The following is an 18817-nucleotide window of genomic DNA, read 5'->3' as shown; positions in this document are numbered from 1 at the left end:
CAGACATTATTTTATTTGTAATTATTTCATGATGCATCTTTATTTTCTAAATTTTTAAATTTAACTTTTATTTTATATTGGAGTATAGTTGATTTATCAGTACAGTGTTGTCTTAGTTTCAGGGGTATAGCAAAGCGATTCAGTTATATATATATCCATTCTTTTCAGATTCATTCCCCATATAGGTTATTACAGAGCATTGAGCAGAGTTTCCTCTGCTGTACAGTAGATCCCTGTTGACCATCTATTCCATATATGGCAGTGTGCATATGCCAATCCCAAACTCCTAATTTATCCCTCCCCCCATCTTTCCCCCTTGGTAACCATGACGTATCTTTAAAAGGTACCTTTTACCAGTTTTTCCAAAGGTTCTTCATCTACTGAAATAAGATTGTTCTTTTATTAGGTTTAATCAGAAGTAGTGGAGCATTCTGAACTTGAATATTTTTAACACAGGTTTACAATAATGTTTAATCTTTCTATTTGTATTTTTAAGCAGTGCAAATAGATTTCTCAATTGGTTTTGCATTATTTTGTTCCAGATGTCAAAGTACAATAGTATTTTTCCTGGCAGTGAGCTGTATTTGGGCAATAAGGTGTATTTGCAGTTGAATGAGTGCTACAGAGGAGGTGTGTGTTTTCCTGCAAATATATTTTATTGCTCTGAATATGTGGATAATGTGCCAGAAGAAAACATATTTGGCCAGTATAACTTTCTATGGTTAAATGTCTCTGTTTGAGTGTTTTTAATCCCTGAAGGACTAAAATATTAGAGAGATATTAGGGACACGTAAAATTTGCTAAAAAATCAAGGTGAAAGCTAGTTGAAATGACTTGTCCTAATGATCTGTGTTTTCTTGATGGAGACTAAGGTGAAAAGTAGGAAACTGATGAAAAGGAGCTTGTGTTATTGTGACCAAAGTGGGAAATTTATGTTTTTAGTGGTGTTATTGATTGAAATTACTCTTTCCTTGGCTTCTTTCTTGTGAGTAGAGAGATTTTGTTAGCTTAGTGTTTGGCTTTTTTCCATCATCACTGCTCTTTCCCTGAGGACGTTTGTTAACCCTTTACTCCCCACTGGTTATACAGGTGCAGCAGCAGAGAACATGTTAGGCAGTTTACTGTGCCTGCCAGGTTCAGGGTCAGTGCTTCTTGACCCCTGCACTGGTTCTACCATATCAGAGACAACAAGCGAAGCTTGGAGTGTAGAGGTATTGCCAAGTGACTCAGGTTAGTATGCTGTCATTGTTTGCTTTTTGCTTTGCACAGAAGTTTTAAATGTAAGGTATCCTAACTTCCATATTATGTACATTTTGTCAGATATACATTTGACAAGTATGAGGCCATCACATTGCTAAGAATTTCAAATGGAAAATTAGTTTAGGGTATTTTCTGTCCATCAAGAAAAAATGCAGTGTTGGATGGCATAGGCTAAGATGGCAGGTGCTTTCTGACTCTGTTCAGTTATCTTGGAAGCGATCGTTAGTAACTCATTCAGGATTCTATGTGGGACATTGAGTTCAGTATCTCCCACTAACTTATCACAACCACTCTGAGTGGTTGGATGCCTGGTAAGCATGTTTAGATTTGGAGAACTTGACCCAAAGATACCTAATGTATTTTTGAAATGCATTGACATTGAGGCTCTGGAATCCTGAGAATTATTTTGTGCAGGATTATTATAAACATATAAAGTATTTTGTACTTTCTCTTATGTATTGCATTTCTGCTTTTTTTCTGATTATGAATATAAATCCTTGTCATCAACTAAATGTCAACTACCAGAATGCAAATATAAGTAACTATATATCTGAATTACCTTCTTTTTGATCGCTTGGCTCAAGAATAATGAAGCAACCTTGATATGTGTTTTTTAATGTTACCACATTCAGACATGCTAACCTTTACATAAGGAGGCAGTAGGATTAGCTCAGTATTGAACATCCATAGGAGTTAATTTTTAGAAAGTGGTTGATTTAATGCTAAGCTGTTCTGTATTCTCTTGTTTAGTTTACTTGTTAACAAATAGAATACTGTATGAGATTAGTGATCTGGAAGCAGAGTTTTCATCTGTGCACAGTGAACTGGCCTGTATTAGGATGAAAATCACAACCTAGACCTCTTTAACACTTGATCTAACTAACTTTGCTAACTGGCCCAGACTTAAAAGTCTATTTACACTGATTTCATTCATGCCCTTGGTAGCTTTTTTCATCTGGGTTGCAAAAGCTGAAACTGTGATGTGCTAGTAGAATCACTAATGTGACACCTCACTTTTTCTGTTTAGAGGCCCCAGATCTAAAGCAGGAGGAGCGACTGCAAGAACTGGAGAGCTGTTCAGGACTGGGTAGCACATCTGATGATACGGATGTCAGGGAGGTCAGTTCCCGCCCCAGCACACCAGGCCTCAGTGTTGTGTCGGGTATGTCTGGCTTGTTTTAAGGAATAAGGATTTGAAGGTGTGTTCCCACCTCCCCATTTATAAAGTTGATAGCAAAGAGATGTATTTTATTTAAGATCTGAGTAATTTCCAGTAAACTTATTTCTGTGGGACCTGACATCTATGAGAAGTTAATGTGTGCCGTTATAGAGCCTGTCAAAGTAGTTGACAAATGGTCTGTGTGTGTTCCCTCTATAACTCTATCTGTTCTTGGTAACCTCTGCTACTGTATTTAGACATCACATGATAATTCTGATTATGTTGTACAAATCAAGGTAAATATATTTAAGCAATTGTACAATAAAGGATATAATACCAAACAACTCAACATGTAAAGAACTGAGACACAAAAAATGTGAGAATGTATACATTTCTCCAAACTTCACATACTTTTTGTGTAGTTATTTTGTTCTTGCTGTTTATTTTTTACCATTTTTTTTTAAAGGCATAAGTGCAACCTCTGAAGATATTCCCAATAAAATTGAAGACCTGAGATCTGAGTGCAGCTCTGATTTTGGGGGTAAAGATTCTGTCACTAGTCCAGACATGGATGAAGTAACTCATGGTAAGAAGGGGAAATGAGAATGACTTTTAGAAATGATCACATCCATGGCTGAAACTGGCAGCCTTTGACACACTGCTGGTGATAGTATCAACTGTTGCAGCACTTCAGGGTGTAGTTTGGCAATATGTGTGTAAGGCCTTAAAATAAGGTTCACATGCTAAATTTGGTTCAGTTAGCCCACTTCAGGAATCAGTCATAAGGAAACAGTTCATGTATGGAGAAAGTCTTATGCACAAAGATGTTCTTCATAATATTTATATTGGCAGAAAATTAGAACCAACCTAAGAACTGAAAAATAGAATGGCTAAGTGAATTTTGATGTAACCACTTATTAGAACTTATACAGCTATTTATAAAATGCTTTAAAGAATATGAAATAATTTGGAGAAATACCTAGAACATAATACCACTTGGAAATTTTATTTTTAAAGAATTTTATATAGAAGATAATAAAATGTTAAAAAACCTATCCTAAAGAAAGCACTGGAAAGAAGTACCAGAGTGCTAGTAAGTAGTGGTTTTATATATTGGGCACTGGGTTTGAAGTACTTTTTTTGTTTTGTTTCGTTTTTTACGTTTTTGTTTATTCTAAACCAAAGTTTTTTTATCCTCAATGCTATGGACATTTGGGACCAGGTAATTCTTTGTTGTGGGGGCCTGTCCTGTGCATTGTAGGATGTTTAGCAGCCTCTCTGTCCTCTGTCAGAAGCACACCATCCCCCTCCCTCTCGTGCAGTGATGAAAACTAAAAATGTCCCCAGACATTGCCAAATGATCCCTTAGGGGGCAAAATAGCCCCAGCTGAGAACCACTGTTCTAAACCAGCAGTTTTCAAGTGTAGTGTCCATGGACCACTGAGGGCCCTTAAGACATTTCTTGGGGGGTGGGGAGGTATGAGGTCAAAACTGTTTTCACGGTAATAAAAGGTTATTGTCCCTTCTACCATATTGACATTGCAAAGGTGGGTAAATTTGCTGAGACCTTAGCATGAAGCAAGGCAATGGCACCAGACCAGACTAGCAGTCACTGTATTCTTCTCTCACAGTTTAAAAAAACAACAACAAACTTTACTTATGAATGTCTTTGATGAAGCGGTAAAAATTATTTAATGCTATATCTCAACCCTTGAGTACACATCTATCTAATATTGTGAAGGACTAGGAAGTACCCCTAACGCATTTCTGCTGCATTCTGAAATACGATGAAGTGTCTCAAGGAAAAGCACTTATATGATTGAGTTGAGAGCTAACTAAGTAGCTGGTTTTTTTCTTGTTTGTTTTTCATGAAATTCCATTTTTACTTGAAAGAATGACAAACTGTAGTTATTCATACTTGGATATTTGGCAGGCATTTCTTGAAAATTAACAAAATGAGCCTGTCATTTCAAGGAAAACAACTGACAGGACAGAGTTTGTTGCCAATGATAAAATCCAAGCTTACAGATAAAAATTAGAATTTTGGAAAACTCGTGTCTACCTCCACGAGCTTGACAACTTCCTGCTAGTTAAAAACTTTTTGGTGAGATGGGTGGTGATATCAAGAATGTCATTTTTTTTGATGTTACATGATGAAATGTGTCAACATTTGGAAGATCTGCATATCTAATTGAACCAGTATTTTCCAGATGATCAATGTATGATGTTACAAAATCACGCTTGGGTAAAAGATCCATTCAAAGTGCAAGACAGCCCAATTAAATTTTAATTTAACAGAGTACATTAGAGTGATTTGGTTTCAGATTCCAAATGGTAGCTAATCTTTAAAAAACTACTACAAAAAAAAAAAAAAAAACAAAAAAACTACTACTTAGCAAGATTTGGTAGAGTATCAAAGAATAATATCCACAATTTTCTGAAAAGGCTGTTAAAATATTGTCTCTTTTCTACCTGCGTATCTTTGTGAGATCAGCTTTTCTTTATATATACTTTAACCAAAACAACATGTGCAACAGATTGAAAGCAGAAGCAGGTATGAGGATCTAGCTGTGTTCTATAAAGTTATACATTGAAGGAACTTGCAAAAATTTAGAAGTGTCACTCTTCTGGCTTATTATTTTGGAAAATATAATTATTTAAAAGGGTTATTTGTGTTAACCATTTAATAAGTATATTTAAATGAATTAACATAAAATTTTAATATAAAATTTATTAAATGTTTAAAATTTTTATTTATATATTCTTTTCAGTTTTAATTTCTAATATGGTAAATATCATTAGATATAACCAACATAAGTATGCTTTTAGGGTCAACAAATTTTAAGAATGTAAAAGTGTCCTAAGACCAAAATTTTGAGAACTGATATTCTAAACTATCTTTCATAATGATACACTATTTCTAATTTTTTAAAATGAAGGTAATTATAAGACACAGAACAAAAGGAAAATCAAATGGCAAAATAGTACTATTATTCATTATCAAAAAAGAGCTCGGACTCAAAAAGTTTAGAGGAATGGTTTCTTTTATATATTTGTAAGTTTTAGTCTCTGCATATTTTAATATCTCTGATTTTGGTTGTTTATAGACATATGCTTAGAGGAGTCATCTTTTACTCTGTAGTTTTAAAATATTGTACTTTAGCAGTTCAAGTTTGTGTTGTAGTATAATGTAGTATTACTCATTTTTTAAATAAATTTATTTATTAATTAATTTATTTATTGGCTGCGTTGGGTCTTCGTTGCTGTGCGAGGGCTTTCTCTAGTTGCGGCGAGCAGGGGCTACTCTTCGATGCGGTGTGCAGGCTTCTCGTTGCAGTGGCTTCTCGTTGCGGAACACAGGCTCTAGGCACGCAGGCTTCAGTACTTGTGGCACGCGGGCTCAGTAGTTGTGGCGCATGGGCTTAGTTGCTCCACAGCATGTGGGATCTTCCCAGACCAGGGCTCGAACCCGTGTCCCCTGCATTGGTAGGGGGATTCTTAACCACTGCACCACCAGGGAAGTCCCGTATTACTCATTTTTGTTATGAGTTCTCTTATAAATTGTCTTTTGCTGAAAGCAATATTAGAATTTCAAATTTTACAACTTTTTATTTATACTCCTCCTATAGGTAGTATTGCCCCTATTTTTATAGGTGGAGGGAAGGTGAGATTCAGGGAACTTGTGACATTCTAAAAATTTTGATGATTTACGTCTTCTGGCTCTGCTCTTTGCATTCACCATAGTACAGTTTGGCCATTAGAAGTAATAGGCAGTGGATGCTAGACTACTTAAATGTAATTAAAATCCATGTAAATATGTAGATAAAAACATAAAATGAATTTGAGGTAAGCAGAATATGCTATTTATTAGATCATGTTTTTTCTGATATGCCCCTCAAGTTGTAATTGGTCAAAAAGGAAGACTGTGGAAGAGAACCTTTTCATAGTGTTGAAACTCCAACTGAGTCATGAGTTCTGACTTGGTCACACAGTTTGCCCATCTCTTTTAGGTGCCCACCAGCTGACCTCTCCTCCTTCTCAGTCAGAGTCTCTCCTTGCCATGTTTGATCCACTGTCTTCACATGAAGGTAAAGTAGTCAAATGAACTTTTTGACTCTTGTTTTATCATGGACAGAAGAACAAAACCAAAACCCTTTGTTCATGCCTTTGTTGGACTTTGTTGTGTCTCAGCTGCAGACTTTTTTTCTGTGTTCCAGGGGCTTCTGCTGTAGTAAGGCCAAAGGTTCACTATGCCAGGCCATCGCATCCACCACCAGATCCCCCAATCCTGGAAGGAGCTGCAGGAGGAAACGAGGCCAGGTTGCCAAACTTCGGTTCCCATGTCTTAACTCCAGCTGAGATGGAGGCATTTAAGCAAAGGCATTCTTACCCTGAGAGATTAGTTCGCAGCAGGAGCTCTGATATAGTGTCTTCTGTCCGGCGACCTATGAGTGACCCCAGCTGGAACCGACGTCCAGGGAATGAAGAGCGAGAACTCCCCCAAGCCGCAGCCATTGGTGCTACTTCTTTGGTGGCTGCACCTCATTCATCATCTTCATCCCCGAGTAAGGACTCCTCAAGAGGAGAGGTATGGGACGCAGGCCTTGTAGAAAAACTTGCTAATTATGGTCAGCTTTAGTGTTCCATCTGCCTAGTTCTCTTGATACCTGAAATTAGTGTGGAATATATAAATCTACGATGAAGGGTGGACAGTAGTCATGATTAAAGGTGATTTGTCAATCCTATATGTCCATGACCGTAACCCATTAAAAAGCCTTTACTTTGGTTTTGTAATAATGTATCTTGCATTTTTATAATACTTTTAACTTTCCTCCAAGCAATTTCGTATCTCATTTAAACCTCACAGTTTCCTTCAGAAATGGTTAGAGGAAGTACTTTTTTTCTTTTTTTTCCAGTGCGTTACTATTTTTAATTTTGAAACAATCACAGAGTTACTAAAAAGTTGGAAGTAGATACAAAGAACCTCCCCCGCAACCATGTGGGAGTAAGTTGCCAACCTGATGCTCCAATGCTCCATCACCTATGAATACTTTAGTGTAAGTTTCCTACAAGCAAGCACCTTCCCCTACACATCATAGTACAACCATCAACATCAGGAAATTAAAATTCATACATTAATAATAATGTATCAGCGCTTCCCTGGTGGCACAGTGGTTGAGAGTCCGCCTGCCGCTGCAGGGGACATGGGTTTGTGCCCCGGTCCGGGAGGATTCCACATGCTGTGGAGTGGCTGGGCCCGTGAGCCATGGCCGCTGAGCCTGCGTGTCCGGAGTCTGTGCTCCGCAGCGGGAGGGGCCGCAGCAGTGAGAGGCCTGCGTACCGCAAAAAAAAATAAATTAAAAAAAAATAATGTATCAATATATTAATGATAATTTTCATACCCCATTCATGTGTCTCCTGTTGTCCCAGTAACATTCTTTATAGTGAAAGGATCCCATTCAAAATCACATCTTGTATTTAGTTGTTATGTCTTTTTAGGCTTTTTTTCTTTCTTTTTGGCTGCGTTGGGTCTTCGTTGTCACACGCAGGCTTTCTCTAGTTGCAGCGAGTGGGGGCTTCTCTTTGTTGTGGAGCACGGGCTCTAGGTGCATGCACAGGCTTCAGTAGTTGTGGCATGCGGCCTCAGTAGTTGTGGCTCGCGGGCCCTAGAGCGCAGGCTTGGTAGTTGTGGCGCATGGGTTTAGTTGCTCCGTGGCATGTGGGATCTTCTTGGACCAGGGCTCGAACCTATGTCCCCTGCACTGGCAGGTGGATTCTTAACCACTGCACCACCAGGGAAGTCCCTTTAGTCTCTTTCAGTCTAGGACATTTCCTCAGTTTCTCCTTGACTTTCACGACCTTTATACTCTTTTTAAAAAATTAATTAATTAATTAATTTATTTATTTTTGGCTGCATTGGGTCTTCATTGCTGTGCGTGGGCTTTCTCTAGTTGTAGTGAGTGGGGGCTACTCTTCATTGTGGTGCACAGGCTTCTCGTTGTGGTGGCTTCTCTTGTCGCGGAGCACGGGCTCTAGGCGCGCAGGCTTCAGTAGTTGCAGCATGCGGGCTTAGTCGTTGTGGTGCACGGGCTTAGTTGCTCTGCGGCATGTGGGATCTTCCTGGACCAGGGCTCGAACCCGTGTCCCCTGCATTGGTAGGCGGATTCTTAACCACTGCGCCACCAGGGAAGTCCCTATAGTCTTGAAAGTTACAGGCGTTATTTTCTAGAGTGTCCCTCAGTTTGGGTCTGCTTGGTATTTTCTCATGAATAGATTCGGGTTATTCATCTTAGGCAGGAATATCACTAAAGTGACACTGTGTTCATTTCACTGCATGCTACCAGGTAGCACACAATTTAAATTTGTCCCACTACTCTGGTGCTCACTTGGATCATTTGATGAAGGTGTTGTCTGCCAGGCTTCACTACTGTAAGTTACTCTTTTCCCCTTTGTAATTAATAAGTATTTCTGGGAGGAGAGAGGCCGTTGAAAATATGTAAATATCCTGTTCCTTCTCAAATTTTAAATTTATCCACTTATTAATCATATCTATGGTCTTATGATTTTCTATTTTTAGTCAATGGGTTTGTTACGGCCATTTATTTTGAAGCCCAGTTGTCCCTGATTTGGCCAATGGTCACCCCTTCAAGCTGGCTCCTGTGTTCTTTCAACATTTGGGTATCTTTCTTTGAGTCTCTCTCTGCTTTCTGGATCAAAACTTTATAAGCTTGTATTGTGTCTGCTTTAGTCCTGGAATCAGCCATTTCTCCAAGGAGCCCTTGTTCCTTTTAGTAGAAAATGGTTTTTAGAAATGAGGATCTGGCTGTTAGGTGTGCTCTTTGCTGTAGGGGTGTAGCTGCTCCCAGGACCTCTCAGTTGACAGAGCTAGGGAGAGAGAGAGTGTGTGTGTGTATGTGTGTGTGTGTACATGCACATTAACGTGTATTTATTTCTATATCTTTCTCTTTATATGTATAGAACCATTTCCAGTCTAAAAACAATAGAATTCATTTCATCTTCCTTCCATTCCATATTTGCAGTTCCCTTCTCCAGCAGTGAGAAACCTGCTTTCATTATTCTTCATGTATGTACTCATTTGATCAGTCCCCCTGTATGTAATCAATATCCCGTCCCCACTGCTAAACCCTCCCTGGATGCCATTCCTCTGCTTAGATTCTGATATCCCATTCACATGGATGCCCTTAGAGAAGGTATTTTTAGTTCCAGTTTTGTAGATGAAAAAACAGAAATAAAATGATTTATCTAAAGTCACATGATAGGTTAGTACAGGAATTACAGTTCTGCCTTTTGACATGTGTCTTAATAATAACTCATTATAATTGGTGATCAAAACCTGAACTTTGAAGTTGGTCAGATCTAGGTTTGAGTCCTGGCTGTGCCCCATACAGTCTGTATAACTTTGGGAAGATGAGGAGATAACCTTCTTTAGCCTCATATTTCTCATCTATAAAAAGGGCTTAATAACAGTATTTATCTCTTAAGGCTACTGTGAAGTTTAAATGAGATAATATATGTCCTTACATTCAGTGTTTGGCACACAGTACATACATAGTTTTATTATTAATATTACTGCTACCATCTCTACTACCCCTCTAGATTTTATGTGCATTGCATTTATTCATCCCATATGAGTATTTATTGAGTGCCTACTCTATGCTAGACTCTGTATTAAGCTTTTGGTTTACTGACAGTAATGAGATAGTGCCTACCCTCAAGTGATCCATCATAGTCTGGTGCTTGAAAGGTATACATCCCTGTTCCAGAAGTTGCCTGTTACAACAATAAGAACAGTTTTGCTTTGAAGAAAAACTAGTGGTTTTTGTATTTCACAGACTAACTAAATCCTTTTCATAGTAATTTATCCTGCTGTCCAACTGCAAATAAAGCATCAAACTTTTTCTACAGACTGAAGAACGCAAAGATAGCGATGATGAGAAATCAGACAGGAACAGACCTTGGTGGAGAAAGCGTTTTGTTTCTGCCATGCCCAAAGGTAATTTTATAAAATATCAGAATGTGATATCAGCAACGAGAAGTAAAGCCCCAAAATCTCTTTCAGAGAGCCAAAATCTGACCTCCTCCGTGAGGCCTGTGGGGCCTCAGTTTCTTGCTGTTTTGAGGGTATGGAAAATGATTTCACTCAGGTGAATGCCAAGGTACAGCTTTGGAAGTGACAGTTCCTGTTCTTTGCAGGAAGTGGCAGCGGTTTCATAAATGAAAGGCAGGCAGGTCACGGTTGTTTAAATATCATATACCATTGAAGTTAAATATACAGGACTTTTGACATACGTATTGCTAATAATTATTTCAGGAAAAAGGGATGCTTTTAGTAAACAAACATTGAAAATTTATCCTTTACATTCCTGGAATAAACTTAAGCTTCTTATGTTTATGTTCATTGAGAATGATAATACCCTGAATATCAGTGTTTATTCTGGAATGCAGTTGTGTAGAATTGTTTGCTTTTCTTGTGAATAGCCTGACATCATACCAGTAGGTACTGAAATTTGAGTTGGCAAAAGCATCTCTTCCAGGAAGGAGAGATCATGCAGGATTAGAGGGAAGGGCTTCTTCCAAAGGCCTCTTCTCGGCTCTGTGATGCTCAGGAGCCGCGGAGCACCGCTTTCACGCCAGACTCAGCCCACTTTAGGAGGAGAGACTGAGGCTCAGAGCTTTGAATGTGTTGTGTTTTGAGCAGAGGTTAAGAGGCAGTGGTTTTGATTCAGTCCCAATAGATTCCTGTTAAATCATTCTTCCTGTGGCAGATGACCCCAGAGCAGATTCTGGAAGCTTCTTTAAGCACCTTCAATGCTATTTTAAGAATGATTATCAGTTGACACTCGGGATTTCTTAGCTTTTAAACTTTTCACCTTCCTTCCACTTAGAAATGTTGGCACACCAGTTAACTCCAGAATGACTGCTGTCTTCCGAGTAGAGCAGTATGTTATATGTCACACTACTGACTTTATTTAATTTCCAGCTCCTATACCATTTAGAAAGAAAGAAAAACAAGAAAAAGACAAAGATGATCTGGGGCCTGACAGATTCTCAACACTCACAGGTTTGTAGACCCATGGACTTCCTGGCTCCTTCATTCCCAGAGCACATATTTCATAACACTTTTTCTTGGGTGCCATAAGCGTTGCCTTCTTAGAAGAGTGTGTCTGTGTGTGTACAGTGGGGAGTATGTTCTTCATAGCTCTGTGGTTTCCAGTTGGCGGCCACAGTGAATCTCAGTGCGCTCTTCCTGCAGACCGCCACCACCATCATCATCCTCATTACCATAACTTCCGTTTATGATGAGGCCCCTGATCCTGAGCCTCTAGGCCTACCCTAGAACCCGACATTTTAGTGGGATGATGACACACAGTGCCTTTTAGGAAAGTGTGGTGATGGTTTTAGTGCTATGCATGCCATATCTTTGGATCATTGACTGAATAGTTTCCTTTAATGTTGATCGTAGAATTCTAAATTTATTTCCATCTATAGTTCTTGATTATTCAGGATCATTGTGAAATTCTATTTTACCTAATCACTTCCTTTTTTCGTGATAAGTGTTCGAACAATCTCGTAAATTTATAAACTTTACCAATTTTTTACAGCTTGAATCATTTTAACATTGCCATCTGACCCAAGGAAAATACAACTAGGGGTTGGGTTCTTACCTCATTCAGCATTTGTATTTTTGCAGCTTCTTTTTGGCATATTATGAATGAACACCCTAAAATGAAAAACTATGAGAGGTAGTGTTGATGACCCAACCTTGAGTTTGATAGCTGTATACTGTCTCCAGTGACTGAAGAACGTCTAGAGGGAAATTAATTTCTCACCTCTCTTTTTCTTGTCTTGATTTTAAATTATGTTATCCTACTAAGGTAAAATGAAGACTTTTATTTAAAAATGGGATAGGTTTCAAAAGAACATCCTCCTCAAAGAGCTCAGTGTAGTACAGGTAGAATCCCATTTCAGTGCATAGTTATTGTCATGTCTAGTTCTAAAATAAATGTAGACGTTTCCATGTCCTAGTGTACATCCCTGTTTATTTGATGCGGTGACTTGCCTGGAGTAAAGGGTTTTAAACAGCAGGAGCTGTGCTTTCAGGCCAGGTTCCCTGCTGAGAGCAGTCAAACCTATCTCATTCAGTCAACAAATGCTTGTTGAACATCTGACTCATGCCAGGCACTGTGCTAAGTGTGGTAGGTGTTCAGTCAAATCACACATGACTCTTGTTCTTTAGGGACTTACAGCCTTATTGAGAAGCAGTGGAAAGGCATCCTTTCGGCAAGATTTTTATGTTTTCTTACCATGCTCCTGGCTTTAGAACACCACCACCATTCACAGAGTAGAATGCTCTTAATAAAATCTCAGGTTTTCAAAATGTTGAATTAATAACTTTGGAGAAGTTATAAATTATTTTTTTACTCATGTCTTTAGGCAATACATTTTTCTTAGTCCTTGGTGCCTAAACTGTAAGCTAGGTAGAGTAAGTTTTTTTCCATAAAATATTTCACTTTGTTTGTGTTTGAGTCAAGCAGTTTAGCTTCCCTACTGGTGCAGAAATTTCTACCCACTCCTAATTAATGACCAAAAGAAAAGTATCACTAAGTCAATTTTTTAAAATGTTATGAGAGGGAATTTCTTAACAGTCTGTCCATAATCTCGCCGCCTTAATTTTCTTTTTTTCATGTTCTCTCCCAATCTTTCCTTATCTATACGTGGCTTTTCATGACGAAATCAGAGTGTGTATGTAACTTTGTATTCTTTTACCACATGTTATTTCATAAACCCTGTCCCAATTTCTGCTTGACATAGTTGGTTTTTTAATAATTTTTATTGGCTCTGAGATCATCTGTCATTATTTTATTGCGGTGTGAACATTCTCTTGCTTTTTGATATTTAAATTGTATCCATTTTTTTTTACTATGAAAATACTGTTCACAGCTTTGTATATATAACATTTTTTGTCTATTTTAATTGTCCTCAGATAAAATTTTTAAGAACGGTGTTACAGAAATAAAAGTTATAAACAACGTTATTGCTTTCAGTATGTTTAACCGATTTTTAGAGCCCTCAACAGCACTCAAAACCAATAGCAAGAAAAAGATTTTGTAATGATAAAGGTTTCATCAGTTTACATTTTGAAGAAGATCAGATTTTATTAGGACTCTATTATCATGCATTCAAACATCATTGTAGCAGAAAGATTATATTATTTTGGAAATCGTTTCTCCCTACAGTTTACCACAATTTTACGGAGACATGAACACTATTTTTTTCATGGAAACAAAAGAAGAGCCTATGAGCATACTACTTAACCTCTTCTACCTTGATTTCTTCTTCTTAAAAATGGGGGTGATAGTAGTACCTCCATGTAGGGTTGTTGCGATGATTAATTGAGATCATTCATATAAGGTGTTTAGCACAGTTCCTGGCATGTGGTACATGCTCAATAAATGTTATCTGCTGTTAATATTAGCTGCTATTAACACGTACACATATATAAATTCTAGTGATTTTTATCTGTTTTAAGACTTTTTAACAAATGGGATTCTACCAGAATGTAGACATTACCTGCTTGGCCTAGATCTGTCTCAGGAGTTTGCATTTCACTATGGAACTATATTTTGTCCCATAGATCTGTAGCACTTCTTTGCTTTGTTAACTGTTAATTAGTGACTCTGCCATCTGACTCCAAGAAAACATTTTGATGTGCTGATTTTGCTGCCCGGATAGTGGGCCAGTCAGTAACCAGTGCTGCACCTGTGATTGTTATAAACTTTTTCTCTGTGCACCCCAGGTACAATTCCAGCACTCCTCAACAGTGTCTAGATTCTCTAGGAGTGCCTCTGACACCATTGCACGTACAGAAGTGCTCTAAATCCAGCAGCTGTACTGTCATAGTGAGATTTAGTAAGATAGAATATGAATATCTGAAGTTTCCAAATGTGGTGTAGTGAGAGAAATTCATGAAGGAAGAGTGGAGGAAGACATTTTAAAAGTATTATTTAAAAGGCTTTAATTTGAATTTGGAGTACTTTTTTTCCTCCTTTAGCATAGAGATGTCTGAATAAATGAAGTCTGCATATAAAAGTGCAGTGTTGGAAGTTCTGGTAGCATGAATTGATAATAACAGTGATTTGAGTGTAAACACTTTAGAAACCCGTCATCCATTCAGTCTGCACTGAACTTTTTGACACTGTCGTGCAGAATTCTGACGATGATGAGAAAGTGGAGTAATCCTCCCAATTTCGTGCTTTGGCAAGGCTCTCAGACCTAGAAATGGGATGAGTAGGCAGCTGCATGGTGCCTCTTATAACATTGAGATATGTGCTCTTTTTAAGTCTTACCTCCTAATCCGCCTTTGGGATTATGCTACTGGTGTCGTACTAACATCAGAGTGGGTGAAAATCAAGGGGAGCTAATTCTCTCCCTCTCCTTTCCCCTTCAGATGACCCGAGCCCTAGACTCAGTGCACAAACTCAGGTTGCTGAGGATATTCTGGACAAATACAGGAATGCCATTAAACGAACCAGTCCCAGTGAAGGAGCACTGGCAAACTACGAAAGTGCAGGTGATAATCGTGATAAAGAATGGAATAGTAACCTTCGTTTCACAGTGATAAAGGTGGTCTGAATTAAAAGTAACCTTGTAATAGCTGCTTTTGAAGAGTTGTCAGAAAAATATGGTACAATTCCCAAGATAAATTAGAGTATCTCTGGAAGAATCTCTGATAAAGTGAGTTGACTCAGGGCGGGATTCATAGGGAGCCTGAGAGGAGAACTTCCTACATTTAAAAAAAAATTTATATTTATTTTGGTTGTGCCGGGTCTTAGTCACGGCACAAGGGATCTTTGTTGCAGCACGTGGACTTCTGAGTTGCGGCATACGGTCTCTTAGTTGCAGCATGCGGGATCTAGTTCCCCAACCAGGGATCGAATCTGGCCTCCCAGAGTCTTACCCACCGGACGACCAGGGAAGTCCCATCCTACACCTTTTTTTTTGTTTTTGCAAAGTTTTAAAATAACAAAGAAGTTGAAGGAATAGTACAGTGAAGGTCTATATTCCATCTGCCTAGACTTATCAATTGTTGACATTTTGCCACATTTTCTATATTTTTTTTTTCCTGAGGCATTTGAAACTATCTCCTAAGAATAAAGATATTTTTTCTACGTAGACACAGTATCTTTATTACACTAAGGAACTTTTATTTCTTTTGATTTTATACATGCATGTATTAACTAAATTGATTCATTAAAAACATAAAAACAACTGTGGGAACCACAGGTCTGTCCTGGCTGCACTTGTGAGTTCGTACCCAGCTCATTCTCAGGCAGTGGGAGCAGCCCTGGTAATGAGGTCCGGAGACCTCAGTGCAGCCTGGCCAAGGGGTTCACAGCCAGCTGTTTTCTGACTGGGCAGGATTCCATGTCTGTAAAATGAGGGTGTTACGTGAAATGATTTTTTTTTTTTTTTGCGGTACGCGGGCCTCTCTCGCTGTTGTGGCCTCTCCCGTTGTGGAGCACAGGCTCCGGATGCGTAGGCTTAGCGGCCGTGGCTCACGGGCCCAGCCGCTCCGCGACATGTGGGATCCTCCCGGACCGGGGCACGAACCCGTGTCCCCCGCATCGGCAGGCGGACTCTCAACCACTGCGCCACCAGGGAAGCCCTGATATGATTTTTGAGGCCCCTTTTAGTTCTGTGGTTCAGTGATCGTGATTACAGAGTATTATCCTTATTAAGTTAATAAAGACTTTCATTGTTTTAGATTAGGATTCAGATAAGAAGTAAAACTATTTTCAACAACTGCTCTTTTGATATATTATCATTGCTATCAATAATTTAGTTAAGTGTTTGAAGTTCCTTTTTCCTTTTTCTTTCAAAGAACTCTTGTTGGAAGGCACAAGTTAATTTATTGTTGAGTTGTTCTGAATACCTACCAGTGCCAGAATGTTCCAGATTAACCTGCTTATCCTTTTGGGGGGCTGGGTTTTGTTTAGAAGTTATGGGTGATGGTGAAAGTGCGCACGATTCGCCTCGTGACGAAACCCTGCAAAACATCTCAGCTGATGATCTCCCAGATTCCGCGAGCCAAGCCGCTCACCCTCAGGATTCAGCTTTCTCTTACAGGTATTTCTTTTATAGGATTTAGGACCTTTGGGTTTGAGCTTTTCATCACCATTGCAGTCACTTCAAGTCAGGTGTTTCATTGAGGCACTTAATAAGTGTGTAAAGCAGAGAGGTAAGAATGAAATACTATTCACTAAGAAGACTTTGCTTCCCTTGTGGATGTCATACATCAAAGGCTTTAATTCAGGGATTGAAAACAAAAACAAGAAAACCTCATATGCTCACAGGGGCCACATAAGTAATTTTATTTATTTATTTATTTATTTATGGCTGCGTTGGGTCTTTGTTGCTGCGCGTGTGCTTTCTCTAGTTACGGCGAGCGGGGGCTACTCTTCGTTGCGGTGCGCGGGCTTCTCATTGCGGTGGCTTCTCTTGTTGCGGAGCACGGGCTCTAGGCTCACAGGCTTCAAGTAGTTGTGGCTCGAGGGCTCTAGAGTGCAGGCTCAGTAGTTGTGGCACGTGGGCTTAGTTGCTCCACAGCATGTGGGATCTTCCCGGACCAGGGCTTGAACCCGTGTCCCCTGCATTGGCAGGTGGATTCTTAACCGCTGTGCCACCAGGGAAGCCCCACATGAGTAATTTAAATGGAACAGTGGCAGTGCCTGTGCCTGGGCAGAATTCCCAGCTCTGTGTGTGAGAGGTGCTAGGGCAGGACTGAAGTAGAAGGAGGGTCCACTGCAGAGTTGTTGAATGACCCACTGTCCCCAGTAAGCCTCCCAGTTTGGCATTCTCCTCATTACCTGTGCAGGTCTCTCCATTTCTAACAGGGCTTGAGAAAGAAAATGACTTTAGGAACCTGAAAAATTTGCTTTCGTTTCACAGGGAACCGGTGTTTTTCCAGACACGGATTATCACTTTTAAAGCACTAATCATCCGTCCATCTCTCTGTTTTTATCTATGACCTTGCCTCTGTCTTTCTTTCTCTGTTTTTAAACTTTTTATTTTAGAAATATTCAAGTATGTACAGAAACGGAAGAGTCCAGTGATGTGCCTGTCACCCAGACTTAACAGTTACTAATACGTGGCCCATGTTGTTTCATGTTTACCTCCTCCCCCAATTAATTTAAAGCAGACTCTAAGCAGCATATCATTTTATTTTATTTATTTACTTTTATTGAGATATAGTTGATATATAACATTATATAAGTTTCAGGGGTACAACACAGTGATTCACAATTTTTAAAGATTTAAATTTTTATTTTCCAGCCATGACTTTACTGTTACATAGATTCGGAGTCTCTGCAAAGTAGGCAAATATTACATTTGTTTGGGTTGATTTGTAAGTTACTCGTTTTAGAGGAAGCAAACCAATAAGGAAGGACTCAGAACTAGTCAGATGAGGTGGACAAGTGATAATCCTGCAGGAGGAGCAAACTCTGGCTTGTTCTCGGAGATGTTTTGACTCCTTTTTTTGGATGGCAGCCTTGGACGCTTTGGAGAAGCTCTGGTCCACGCCCTACATTCCCCTCCCAGTATGAAGGGCTGCCCTGCTGTGGAGGGTGACGCCTTACCGAAGGGTGCTCTGCCTGGTGGTGGCAGGTGGTTCAGTGGCGGAAGTTGAAAAGAAGCAGGTTTTGGCTCAACACAGAGTTTCAAGCAGCAAGGCAACAGAAAGGGCTTCTTGTCGGGGGTCGGCTTGTCTTGTGGCAGGATCAACATTCCTCAAGAGATGTGGTAGAAGGCTTCCTAAATGTGGGTGGTGAGATGGATCTGATGACTTCTGCTGACTCCCTCCCAGCCTGGGCGTAATCCAGCCTCGACTGTCCTCGTAGTGCTTAGCGTAGAACTCAGCGTATGTTAGGAGGTCAAAAAGGGTTTGTTTGATTCTGGTGACTTTACCGAATGGTCCTTGCCCAGAGCACTTTTGCAGCCTTGCTTCTCAGGTAACTAGAAAGCCCACTCCTTAAGTGAGGTGTCAGTTAAGTTGAAAATTATCTTTTATTTATGACCACTTGAAACATTTGAGTCCTGACGTGGTAGCCTATTGATTTGTATAGTAAATATGATAATAGTTCATGAAATATGACCATATGTGAACAAAGAAATTAATGTATCTTCAACTCATCCTTCAGAGATGCAAAAAAGAAACTGAGGCTCGCTCTTTGTTCTGCGGATTCTGTTGCTTTCCCAGTGCTAACCCATTCAACAAGGAATGGTTTACCAGACCATACAGACCCAGAAGGTAAGTTGCTGCCTGATAGTTTATTTTTTCCTATATTTATACGTTGAACCATATGAATTGCCAGTATT

The 18817-nt window shown here is 39.3% G+C and overlaps 1 protein-coding gene across 5 annotated transcripts in view; it reads left to right on the top strand.

The window, feature by feature from the left end:
* Positions 1 to 18817, top strand: part of GAPVD1 (GTPase activating protein and VPS9 domains 1) — a 70905-nt gene that overhangs the window by 42985 nt on the left and 9103 nt on the right. For 2 of the 5 annotated variants that reach the window (XM_032634483.1, XM_032634481.1), the window contains exons 11-20: positions 1090 to 1230; positions 2288 to 2422; positions 2886 to 3005; positions 6430 to 6507; positions 6637 to 7007; positions 10346 to 10433; positions 11421 to 11501; positions 14889 to 15011; positions 16438 to 16567; positions 18640 to 18749. In XM_032634483.1, the coding sequence (XP_032490374.1) occupies positions 1090 to 1230; positions 2288 to 2422; positions 2886 to 3005; positions 6430 to 6507; positions 6637 to 7007; positions 10346 to 10433; positions 11421 to 11501; positions 14889 to 15011; positions 16438 to 16567; positions 18640 to 18749 (1377 nt within the window). Of the gene's footprint in view, positions 1 to 1089; positions 1231 to 2287; positions 2423 to 2885; positions 3008 to 6429; positions 6508 to 6636; positions 7008 to 10345; positions 10434 to 11420; positions 11502 to 14888; positions 15012 to 16437; positions 16568 to 18639; positions 18750 to 18817 lie in introns of those variants that run through there. The other 3 variants (XM_032634484.1, XM_032634482.1, XM_032634485.1) reach the window with 2 other exon arrangements.

This window comes from Phocoena sinus, chromosome 6, assembly GCF_008692025.1.
Source record: "Phocoena sinus isolate mPhoSin1 chromosome 6, mPhoSin1.pri, whole genome shotgun sequence".
Taxonomy (NCBI): Eukaryota; Metazoa; Chordata; class Mammalia; order Artiodactyla; family Phocoenidae; genus Phocoena; species Phocoena sinus.
This window is presented reverse-complemented; position numbering and strand designations above follow the sequence as displayed.